We start from the raw sequence: 11,658 nt of genomic DNA, 5'->3' as shown, positions 1-11,658 counted from the left end.
GAGTGTGATGTCATTTTATTTTTTGGATAACAATATAAAGAAAAAAAAAGAGAATTCCCCCATTTAAAAAAAAAATCATTTTCATGAAAATTACACATTCCATCAATTTGATACTGACATAATGTTAAGGGAAGTAATAATTCCCCCTGCTTTCTGAAAGCGGTTAGTCAAGTGCTCATTCATTGTGCTAGAAAAGTGAAATGATGTTGAATTGTCCTTATAAATTCATTTCCTTTAATAAATATTGTTGTCCACACAAGTTAGGCTGAAAGCGAGGTCCGAGAGAGATTAAACAACCTACTAAATATAAGCCTTTGTTGATGCACTGTCGAATTCGGATGAGAGTCTGACTTTGATGGCGCTGTAGCTGAAGCTCATACAGTCAATCCCACAATGCACCATCGCTCTCCACTTCCTTTTCAACTTTGATTGTTTTCCTGGGGTATACATGTGAGTGAACGTCCCAGAAATCCTACTTTTTGTCGGCATTTAGAGATCCATCTTCTTATTATGTCTGTAAAAATGAAAAGCTCATACATTAATGTTATTACTTATTTCTTTATTTTACAGCGAGGACGTCCGTGAACCATGTCTGACGCGGAAGGGTGAGTGTAATTTATTACATTTTACATGGGAATAAATGTGCCGTACAGTATTCAGGCTGCCTCGACTCTGGCAGCGTAAACTGGGTGTGTGTGTGTGTGTGCGTCGTGACGAGTGAGACCATGACCAGATTATGTTTCAGAAATGGAACTCACATGCGTAGACCTCGACCGCTACATGAGACAGTGGGGAAGAAGCAAAAATCTTGTGCAATAGTAGAAAAGTAGCATTAACATGAACGATGTTTCGACGAGGATGAGAACAGATATAGATCTACACAGACTGTGTACGGTCGATGTACAACTGTACTTCTATTTTTTTTTTTACTAACATTAGACTTCTCACGTCATGTTGCTGTTGCAATGAGGGAAATCTCAATAACATCAATAGGCCTATCAAACGTTAGAGTAAAACCCCCACCAATTTTCGGCCAGCCTCCAAAATCTGGATACTTGCCACTTATCACACGCCAGCAAATTCTAATGAGTTAATACCGTCACAACACATGCATTATCACATCGTTTCACATACTGGCACTCGTTCACTAACACTAACGCCCAACGGTTAACAAGTTACAGGAGAGTTCCTGAGTCACCTCTAAAAATTGGAAAAAAATCTTTCTAAAATCCCAAATTTTGCCGTCAAAAATGCAGAATCGGAGCAACTTTTCCAAAGCACGCGTGAATTGGGTCCCGTTTAAAGAATCAGGGTTGCCGAAAAAGCGTTAAAATTTGAAAAATTATGCCGTTCTGTCGCGAGATTTTTCGCTTATGGCAAGCTCAGAGTGTGATGGTATCCTCAAAGACACAAAAGAAAAACAAAATATCCGTACATGCCGAGATGCATATTAAAATATCCCCCGTTGAAAGCTGTGAAATGGTAGCTGGGCCGCTGATTGGCTGATCGCCCGGCCGTCCGCTTCCCTGCACAGCGCAGTGTGCGAGATTCACTGGACCCATATTCTGCTCCATGGATCAGTGTGGTGCGATGCAGTGAATAAATGTACAAGACAAAGGGCTGAATGCAAGTGCTGAGTCACCAAAATTCGGACACGGCCGGGCGCCGCAATGTCCCCGATGCAGCCTTGTGCTGACAAGGTATGGCGCGCACTCATTTTTCATGTCAGGGTGTGTCCGAATTTTGGAGAGGCTGTCCGAATATTGGGGAATTGACAAGGTGATGATATTTGGGGATTTAGTGAAATTTTATGATGTATTTGACAAAATCAATATTAGGAAGAAGTAGGTTGATATATTCAACATACACTGTTATGAATATAATTTTGTAGAGTATTATTTGAGTTGAGAAAATATTGCAGAAAAGATTACAGTAAGTGTCAGAAAATTTGTGGTTTTACCTACAGTAGGCCTACTGGCCCAATCGGTGAAGGGCTTCTCACACACTAATTAATTAGGGGTGCGTTTATCTAAAAATTTTCTGAGTTGAACGGCCCAAGGCAGCTGTGCAGTGACAACATCTGAATCGCGATTGTATGATGCCGATGGTTAGATAATCGCGGCACCCCGAGAATCGCGTTTCGAACCATGTTCGCTAACACCATTCCAAATGCGTTTTGAAACGTGATTCTCACTCTCAAGTTAGATGAATGCAGCCCAACTGTTGGGTCTACCAACACTACAACAGACGAGTCTGGTCGCAGGCGCGGGGCAGTCCAGAAATGCTGTGTGGTGTCTTCAAGAAGACACTTTGAAACAGCGTCTGTATCCAACAAACGTACGCTATGTATGAAAACATTGCGGTAAAATAGAATCTTTTAAACACTCGTTACTACTTACAAGTGTTAGAAAATCTCTAATGGTTCTATGTTTCGCTTGAAATGGCATGCTACTTTGCAAGCTCTGTATGGTATCCATCAGTGGCAACACAAGCAATGAGCACAGTGCGAATATTAAGTTCATTACATGCTGAAAGGGTCGATCATTTGATCTACAGGGCTGTAGAGTCTAGATCTAAATGTAGAAATCACAGCAACTTTTTCTGTGTTGTCTTTGAGAAGCTAAAGTTAGTTTTTCCCTTTTCCTCAGCCAAGTTTTGCGGTAGTGCCTGTAGCTTTTATCCTAAAGCCGTTGAACTGTCAGTAGATGTTTTTTTTTTTTTTTTAATGTGTATGTGCTGCCCCTTCTTATATCTTTTCTCTTTCTTTTCGATCTTTTCGCCTTTCATTTTCAGATAGTTCTATTCCTAAGCTAAATTTACTTTTTTTTTCCTGATTAGACTCTAATCATTTCTTTGTGAGTTTCCTCTTGTATAACTTTCTCAATATTCTATTCCTAAGCTAAATTTACTTTTTTTTTTCCTGATTAGACTCTAATCATTTCTTTGTGAGTTTCCTCTTGTATAACTTTCTCAATATTCTATTCAGTCTTAGATAATCTACTCTTACTTTCTAACTAGAATTTCTTTCCTTCATCATAGGTTATCTTTCCCACCATCTACCTTTCTTTTCTCTCCAATACCTTTTTAGCTCACCTGAGCCAAAGGCTCAAGTGAGCTATTGCGATCGCCCTTCGTCCGGCGTCCGTCGTGCGTCGTGCGTCGTGCGTCGTGCGTCGTGCGTCGTCCGTCGTCCGTCGTGCGTCGTCCGTCGTCCGTCGTGCGTCGTGCGTAAACTTTTTACATTTTCATCTTCTTCTTGAAAACCCCATGACCGATTTTCATCAAACTTGGCAGGTAGCATCCCTAGGGGGTTAGGAACTCAATTTGTTAAAATGGGCACCATGCCCCACCCAGGGGGCCCCCAGGGGGGCCCAAACCCCCCAAAATTAAGGAATCTGTAAAAATCTTCTTCTCTAGAACCAGAAGTGATAGAGCTAAGTTAATACTATGAGTTAGTACATTGATGACTGTAGTTTCAAGTTTGTTCATGGCAGAATCAGGGGTGCCCCCCTTGGGACCCAGGGGAGGGGGGTGGGGAAGGGTTCTAATGGGGCCTAAATTGTACATTTTCATCTTCTTCTTGAGAACTCCATGACCCATTTTCACCAAACTTGGCAGGTAGCATCCCTAGGGGGTTAGGAACTCCATTTGTTAAAATGGGCACCATGACCCACCCAGGGGGCCCCCAGGGGGCCCAAACCCCCCAATATTAAGGAATCCGCAAAAATCTTCTTCTCTAGAACCAGAAGTGATAGAGCTAGGTTAATACTATGAGTTAGCACATTGATGACTGTAGTTTCAAGTTTGTTCATGGCAGAATCAGGGGTGCCCCCCTTGGGACCCAGGGGGGGGGGGGGGGTGAGGAGGGGTCCTAATGGGGCCTAAATTGTACATTTTTATCTTCTTCTTGAGAACCCCATGACCCATTTTCACTAAACTTGGCAGGTAGCATCCCTAGGGGGTTAGGATCTCAATTTGTTAAAATGGGCACCATGCCCCGCCCAGGGGGCCCCCAGGGGGCCCAAACCCCCCAAATGAAGGAATCTTTAAAAATCTTCTCTAGAATCAGAAGTTATAGAGCTGAGATAATACTATGAGTGAGTACATTAATGACTGTAGTTTCAAGTTTGTTCATAGGAGATCCAGGGGTGCCCCTCTTGGGGGTAGGGGGGGGGGGGGTGGTTGGAAGGGTCCAAATAGGGGCCTGAATTGTACATTTTCATCTTCTTCCTGAAAACCTCATGATGGATTTTTGTCAAACTTGGCAGGTAGCATCCCTAGGTGGTCAGGATCTCAATTTATCAAACTGGGCACCATGCCCCACCCAGAGGGCCCCAGGGGGCCCCAATTCCCCCAAATTAAGGAATCTTGAAAAAATTGGGCCCTTATTGTACATTTTCATCTTCCACTTGAGAATGCCTCGTCAAATTTTGGTAGAGCTGTGAATAATTTAGATTAGTGACTGCGTGAATGGTGAACTTGCGATACTCAGGTGAGCGCTAGACCCGCGGGTCTCTTGTCTTATATTTCATTCTGATTTGTCCTTTTCTATATTTCATTGTTGATTTGCATTTTGTAAATTCCTTCCTTCCCATTCATTTCAGCTTTCATCCAGTTTCGATTCATCTCTCATTCTATTACTCTACCTAGAGTTTTCTAGTGTTTTTTTGTTTCTTTATTTTTTCTTTGCTTTTCTCTCCTCTACTTCATAATGCAAGTTTTTCTTCTTTCTGCCCTTTGATTATCTTTGGTTTTTATTTTCAGTGTACAGTCTGTACTTTCTAATTGTTTGTAAAACTTTTGTTTAATTTTTCAAGTTTTAACTTTTTACTATCTTTTCATCCATGTCCTTTTCCTGTTTCTATCTTTTCTCTGTAATTCCTTCACCTTGTCTTATAACCACATTTTCACAATCTTCTTTAATACACACACACACACATGCACACACACACACACACACACACTCACACACAACACGAACAACAACCCCAAAACCTTGATTAATTGCTACCACGACTCTGAGCTGAGGGAATGGTGGGGGAAAAAAAACAAACTTTTAAGAATGATACCGTTAACAGAGGAATTTGCTCTCATCACCATGAAATCGCTACATTCAGGTCAATCACACTCACTGCCGTGCCCTGAACATGTTTTCCGTGCAGAGCAGTGAGATTCTGTGCAACACAGTTATTGCAGAGTAAACTGGCTACAATGTACATATTGGACAAGCGTGAAAGTGTCTGAACGACGAAAATTCCACAAGACAACTCTGGCTTGCATTTGTGGCTTGTGAATTGTGTAGCGACTGTCTGTAGTCCTACAGTACATACACTGGATAGTTGTGTGGCAAGCTACACTATAGATTGTATACTACTGTAGTACTGCAACTGTTGATGTTTACCCTTCTGTTGGAATGAAATGCTAATAAAACAGGCAATTATATATCACAGTTTTATTTACAGTATTTTGTTATTATGTGGTTTGCCTTTGTTAGAGTACAATGTACGTACAAACGTATGTACATTTTTGTGTGACGGTGACACTTGACTGCTGCCCTATGATGAAATGAAGGTTCCCTCTCCTGACACATTAGGGTGAGGAGAATACCCTCAAACATCGAACCCAATTACTTCATTACTGAGGGCTCAGAAAACAAATTAATGCCCATATTTTGTAGCTAAAATAAAACACCAGGCATATTAGTTGCGAAATAGTATGAGTTGCTCTATTCTTGTAATAGATCCCCCCCCCCCCCCGCTTTTTCTTTTTTTTTTTTTTTTTGGGGGGGGGGGGATGATTTCAAATGTAAATTACTCGTTTTGTTTTTAATCTATATACAGTACACATTGTTTATAGACTACAATTATCCCTGTTGTCAATTTCAGGTAGCATCGTTAAATGTGTTGCTTTCATGACATTCTCGCCCTTTTCCCCTACAGAGATGATGCCCCTGCAGCGCCCTCTGTGGCCGTTGGTGGTGCAATGGATGTCAACACTGCCCTCCAGGAAGTGCTGAAGACTGCCCTCATCCATGACGGTCTGGCCCGTGGACTGCACGAGGCGACCAAGGCCCTGGACAAGCGCCAGGCCCACCTGTGTGTCCTCTCCAACAACTGCGACGAACCGGCTTACAAGAACCTTGTCGAGGCCCTCTGTGTAGAGCATAACATCAACATCTTGAAGGTACAACTACATTCAGACTCTGACTTGACCTACTCTTGTACTAGTACAGGGGAAACTCGGTATAACGAACACTGCTATAACGAGATATCGGTTATAACGAGGAAATTCTCTCGGTCCCAAATTTCCTTCCACACAAGTCTATGTAAAATGCTACTCTTATAGCGAGATCGGCTATAACGAAATAACTGCTATAACGAGATAAATTTTGTGACTTCCAAACAAAGAAAAACATAGTAAATCAAACCTGCTATAGCGAGGTAAAGCAAAATGCCTTCGGTAAAGCTTACTTCGCCTGTGCTATCATCTTCCGAGATTGTAAAGCTTGATGCGCCAAAAACTGTCTTGTACACACATAGTCATTTTCTTCAGTGCACTCCAGCTAGCACTGCATGTTGTACGTGTGAAGTGTGTGTGTGCACGCACACTGATACATGCAGAAAATATGGTGGGACGGCCATATGTATACATGACATCATCATGACGTTTAGCAGGTGTGAGGCAATCTGATGCTGTGATTGGCCTTCTACTTAGGGAATTCCCCGTCTTCACACACACGCAGTCATGATGTACATACAGAATGTGTCACATACACACACAGCATTGTACAGACCATATTCAAGCTTTCCACACAACACACACCCATAACCACATACCAATCCACAGACGATCTTGATACAATCGCAAGCTATATAAATTTACAAATTCAAACATCTACAATTAATAAGAAACACATTCTTGATATTGGATTTCCTTGGCGAAAAACATCTTCTTACCCATAAAGGTGAGTAATTCCCTCACACACAATATCAAGTTATCAGTATTGATTAAAATATGATGGGTAGTCCCACATGTGCAAATTAATGTCTTTATTTTATGCCTTCTTTTATGCCTACTGATATAACGAGATATCGGCTATAACGAGGAAAATGACTCGGTCCCGACCATCTCGTTATATCGAGTTTCCACTGTATACAGCTGGAGGTATAGTGCAGGAGCATGACTCCCTGAATACAATCTGTTGCCTTCCTACACACTGATGGTAATTCTGACATCCCAATGCTGTCCACGTCTGACAGTGATCAACCATGAGGTTATTTGCTGGTGCAAGTAAAGAAATAACTCTGTGGAGAGCAGTTTGGAGAGTGATTTCGTATTTTATTTGAAGCTGAAACTTATCTACATTTCTAATCCTTACTTCATAGAAGATGAGTACTGGTAATTCCAAGGAGCAATAAAACATTGATTTCATCATGTGTGACGTGAAAATTTGGCTGGCATGTGAGATAGGGTTTTGAGTGCTTCTAACAAGATGAAAGTTACTATAAGAAAAGTGTAATGTAAGATCAGTTATTACATTCTTTTTGATGGTAAACGTGGTTGCATGACCCATATTAAATTTGACTCTTGCACGACATCTCATTTGACACAGCAGTGAGCCTGGTATTCCACAGACTTCTTTAGTAAGACAGGATTACAGCAAGCAGCAAGGAAATACCACTGTGATTTCATGATTTTGATTTTGGTGCACCTTTTGACATTGTTAGATCCTGATTTTCCTTTTGATACATTTTCTTTCTTTTTGTTGAGATTAATTTTGTGTTCCGTGAATGTATCTGCCCAGTGAGGATAGTAAGGTTCCCTCTCCTGACCTTTTGGATGAGGAGGAAACCCTCAAACATCGAACCCAAACATTTAAACTTCTGAGGGCAGCTGCATTTTGATACAGACAGTGAAAAAGAGGGCATTTCCTTGTCAAAGTATGAAACACAAACTGCATTGATTAGAATTTTAGGAGAGTCGTGTCCACCATCCTGTTCTGAATTCTGCAGCCAGGCACAGATTTAGAAATGTATCTCCTCATATCAGGGATGAAAACAAAACAATATAAAAAGAATGGGACCTAGGAGATTACCTTGGTATATTAGGTATCTGGCTATATCTGAACTCGTTAACAAGCTTCCACTGTAAAGCACAATCTTCTAGTGGTGTATAAAGGAGTGGTGCAAGTGTGTGACACTATACTTCTCAGAAATCTCACAAGTTGCAGACAAAAGTAGAATATAACTGGTGAGAGATTGCATATTTTTCAGCCAATGATGACAAAAGTGAGCAAAATTTGTTCCGCTCTCACAGGTTGACGACAACAAGAAGCTTGGGGAGTGGTCAGGACTCTGCAAGATTGACAAGGAAGGGAAGGCCCGTAAAGTAGTGGCCTGCAGCTGTGTGGTTGTCAAGGTATGTGTATATTTGAAGAGTTTGTTCGCAAAAACCAATTAGTTCATATTTGCCAAATGGAGATATTTGTGATTAAAGGTCAAGAAAAATAAAGAGAATAATAAGAAAATTTTTGCTTCTTTTGACCATAACTTCAAAAATGTACCTTTATATGTAGTGACCAATATATCATTTTAAAGGTATTATTTTGTACTTTATGACAGAGACTGTACTTCAAAATCTTCAAAAATGGACTTATTGGTTTTTGCGAACAAACTCTTCATTTCATCCTTACCTCTGCCAAAGAAAAAGGTTATGTTTTCATTGACATTTGTTTCTTTGTTTGTTTGTTTGTGTGCAAAATAACTCGAAAATTTCTGGATGGATTTGGATGAATTTAATGCAGAAAAAGTTTATTATGACACAAGGAACAGAGGATTGAATTTTGGTAGTGATCCAGGAATTTTTATGGATTTAATAATTTTTTTAAATTTTTCATGGGAAATTGTTGAGAAATTACAGGCATGTGTTGGTGGAAACAAAGAGGAAAAAATCTCTTTGGGTTGAAATAAGTTGCTGGCCGGCTTGGAGGAGGTCTGCACTTTCCGACTACAGCGAGTTTTTTTTTTTATGCCTCCGCCAACGAAGTGGCCGGAGGCATTATGTTTTCGGGCCGTCCGTCCGTCCGTCCCGTTTTGTTTTTGCCGATATCTCAAGAACCGTGTGGTGGTTTTACATCAAACTTGGTATGAGGGTATATCCTGATTACATGTGTACAGGATGTCTCATTATATCAGGGTATGAATTTAAAACAAAGAAATACAAAAATTTGACCCACAGGAGCACCTTGTGATAAGTTTTTATCATCCGACCTCTATATAACAAGGTTTGACTCTGTTAGGTTTAACAGGCAGTGCATATCAATAAAATCTTCAAGTTTTAGTCAGTCACTAGGCAGTTGCCTCTCACCACTTAACTTGCCCAATGCAGGACTACGGAAGGGAAACACCAGCCCTGGACGTGATCAAGGATTACTTCAGCAAGTAAATGTCACCTGGCCCGGGCACTACCGTTGGCTGTGAGCACCGAAGCGCTCCCTGAATGGCATTTCTGACCGCGAACATCAAAGGGTAGGAGGGAGTACTCTGAACACGCGTGTGTTGGGGGACTCCCTCCAAAGATGAACATCCTTTGTACCATTTTATTGGCTCTGGGGTAACCATCATCAATAAAAGCAACATCCAACAAGCGTAGTCACTGTTGTCAGTTTGTGTTTTATTTTTTCATGTACAAATTGTATTTTCATAGTTTGATTTTGTTTGCATCTACAGTCAATCTTGCTGAAGTTGACCTCACATAAGTCAAATAATGGCCTAAGTGGAAGGTTCTTTCATGTCCTCTTTGTATATTCCATTAATTTTAATCCCTCATAGGTCACATTTTCTCTCAGTTGAAGCTATTTCTCAAGTCCAAATTATACAACGCTGCACATTGGCACAGGTCCGATGGTCCCTGACCAGTAAAAATCACTGTCGGACCAGTTATTTTTTCAGGAGTTGACCAGTAAGGAATGGACAAACTGGGTACCTTTTGGTCTGACAGCTAGGTTGGACCAAAAAAAATGGGTAAACTTAGTGTGCAGCTGTGCCAAATAGATTTGACTTTAATAGGCGAGGTTGACTGTATCGTGCTGTGTATCGATCTGACAGTTTAGACGCCTTGGCAGAAGTTTGGTGCATTTTTGTGTGTTTGTGATTGTGAGTGATTGTGCATGTGTTTGTGCTAGTGTTTGTGCCAGTTGAGTTTTGCGTCATTATTTTTATTATCTGACGAAGATTCTGCTAGGATCGAAAGCTCAGGCCCCTTTTGACTCCATTTTACTTCATTGGCTCGCCTTCATTGGATAAGCAGTTTTCAGCAGCTTTTTTTTTTGCTACATTATTTTTATTAATACAAATGATGGTGTTGGTTCTTCTGGTCTCTCATTCGGCGTATGTAAAATTTTGCGGGAAGAGAAAAACATTGCTTGATCGACACTAATCATGGAAGCAAATTATCCACAAACAAGTTACTAATTGGGCAACACCAACACCATCAGCAGCAACATATGAGACCTTTGACAACATTAGTGAATCCATACATAATGTTTTTTATGCCTCCGCCACGAAGTGGTGCCGGAGGCATTATGTTTTCGGGTTGTCCGTCCGTCCGTCCTTCCGTCCGTCCGTCCGTCCGTCTTTCCGTCCGTCCGTAATGGATTTTGTGGACAAGGTAACTATCAAAAGCTGTTGAGGTATCCTAATGAAACTTGGCATGTATGTGTATTAGGGGGTGAAGTTGTGCCTATCAACTTTTGGGTGCACGTGCTCAAGGTCAAAGGTCAAGGTCAAATACATAAAATTTCACTATTTCCACCATATCTAAGTAATGCCTGAAGATATTTTCTTGAAACTTAGTGCATACATGTATTACCCAATTTAGATTCTCTGGTGAAAGTTTGGGTCATGAGGTCAAAGGTCAAAGGTCAAAAGGTCGAGTGAAAGTATTAAAACTTCTTTTTTTTCTCTGTAAATTGGAAAATTGTTCAAGGTATCTTCATGGAACATAGTATATACATGTACTGACTGGCAGTGATTATCTAGAGAATGTAGGGTTCATGGGGTCAAAGGTCAGGGGTCAAAGGTCAAGTGCAACACTTCAAAATTTTACTATTTCCCTCATGTTCATGCAATGCCAGCAGGATTATTTTTTTTTTTTTAAACACTTGGTGTATGCATGTGTAACGTAATAGAAATTCTCTGGAGAGTTTTTTTTTTCCTTTTTTTATGCCTCAAAGGTCAAAAGGTCAAGATCAAGTGAAAGTGCTGAACTAACTTTTTCCTCCATATCTCGGAAGTGGCTCAATTATCGTGAAACTTACTGCATATTTATGCATGTTCTACCTGAAAGTGATTATCTTATGAATTTTAGGGTCAAAGGCCAGATGAACATGGTAACAATTACTATTCAGTAAGAATTGCACTTTTTCTCCATACTGGTACCATGAAAATTACTCAATGCATAAATGTATGAATGGGTCAAAGTCAAGTTAAAGTCCTTAAATCCCCAAATACATGCTCTCCTATTCATCCAATTAAACCAAGGTCAAGGAAGGAGAACATTCAACACATTTGTGACAAACTTGTCATTTCAGTATTTTGCCAGTTTTGTGAAAATGTAATCACACATTGTCCACATGTACTATCTAGACCTATTAGGAGA

At 40.6% G+C, this 11,658-nt stretch overlaps 1 protein-coding gene across 1 annotated transcript; it reads left to right on the top strand.

The window, feature by feature from the left end:
- Positions 1-547: 547 nt before the first annotated feature.
- LOC139718652 (small ribosomal subunit protein eS12-like) lies at positions 548-9,650 on the top strand. Its single transcript, XM_071630144.1, has 4 exons — positions 548-605; positions 5,940-6,183; positions 8,317-8,418; positions 9,388-9,650. The coding sequence occupies exons 1-4, from the start codon at positions 589-591 to the stop codon at positions 9,442-9,444; spliced, it is 420 nt and encodes a 139-aa protein (XP_071486245.1). The 5' UTR covers positions 548-588; the 3' UTR covers positions 9,445-9,650.
- The last annotated feature ends 2,008 nt before the right edge of the window (positions 9,651-11,658 follow it).

Source organism: Diadema antillarum, unplaced genomic scaffold (assembly GCF_040938485.1).
Source record: "Diadema antillarum isolate AM-2024a unplaced genomic scaffold, OU_Dant_1.0 scf00000001, whole genome shotgun sequence".
In the NCBI taxonomy this organism is placed as follows: domain Eukaryota; kingdom Metazoa; phylum Echinodermata; class Echinoidea; order Diadematoida; family Diadematidae; genus Diadema; species Diadema antillarum.
This window is presented reverse-complemented; position numbering and strand designations above follow the sequence as displayed.

Bases quoted from the DNA above. Each gene is read 5' to 3' on its own strand.
- LOC139718652 (XM_071630144.1), top strand. The intron at 6,184-8,316 runs GTACAACTACAT...CCGCTCTCACAG, and splicing joins ATAACATCAACATCTTGAAG to GTTGACGACAACAAGAAGCT. The intron at 8,419-9,387 runs GTATGTGTATAT...TGCCCAATGCAG, and splicing joins GCAGCTGTGTGGTTGTCAAG to GACTACGGAAGGGAAACACC.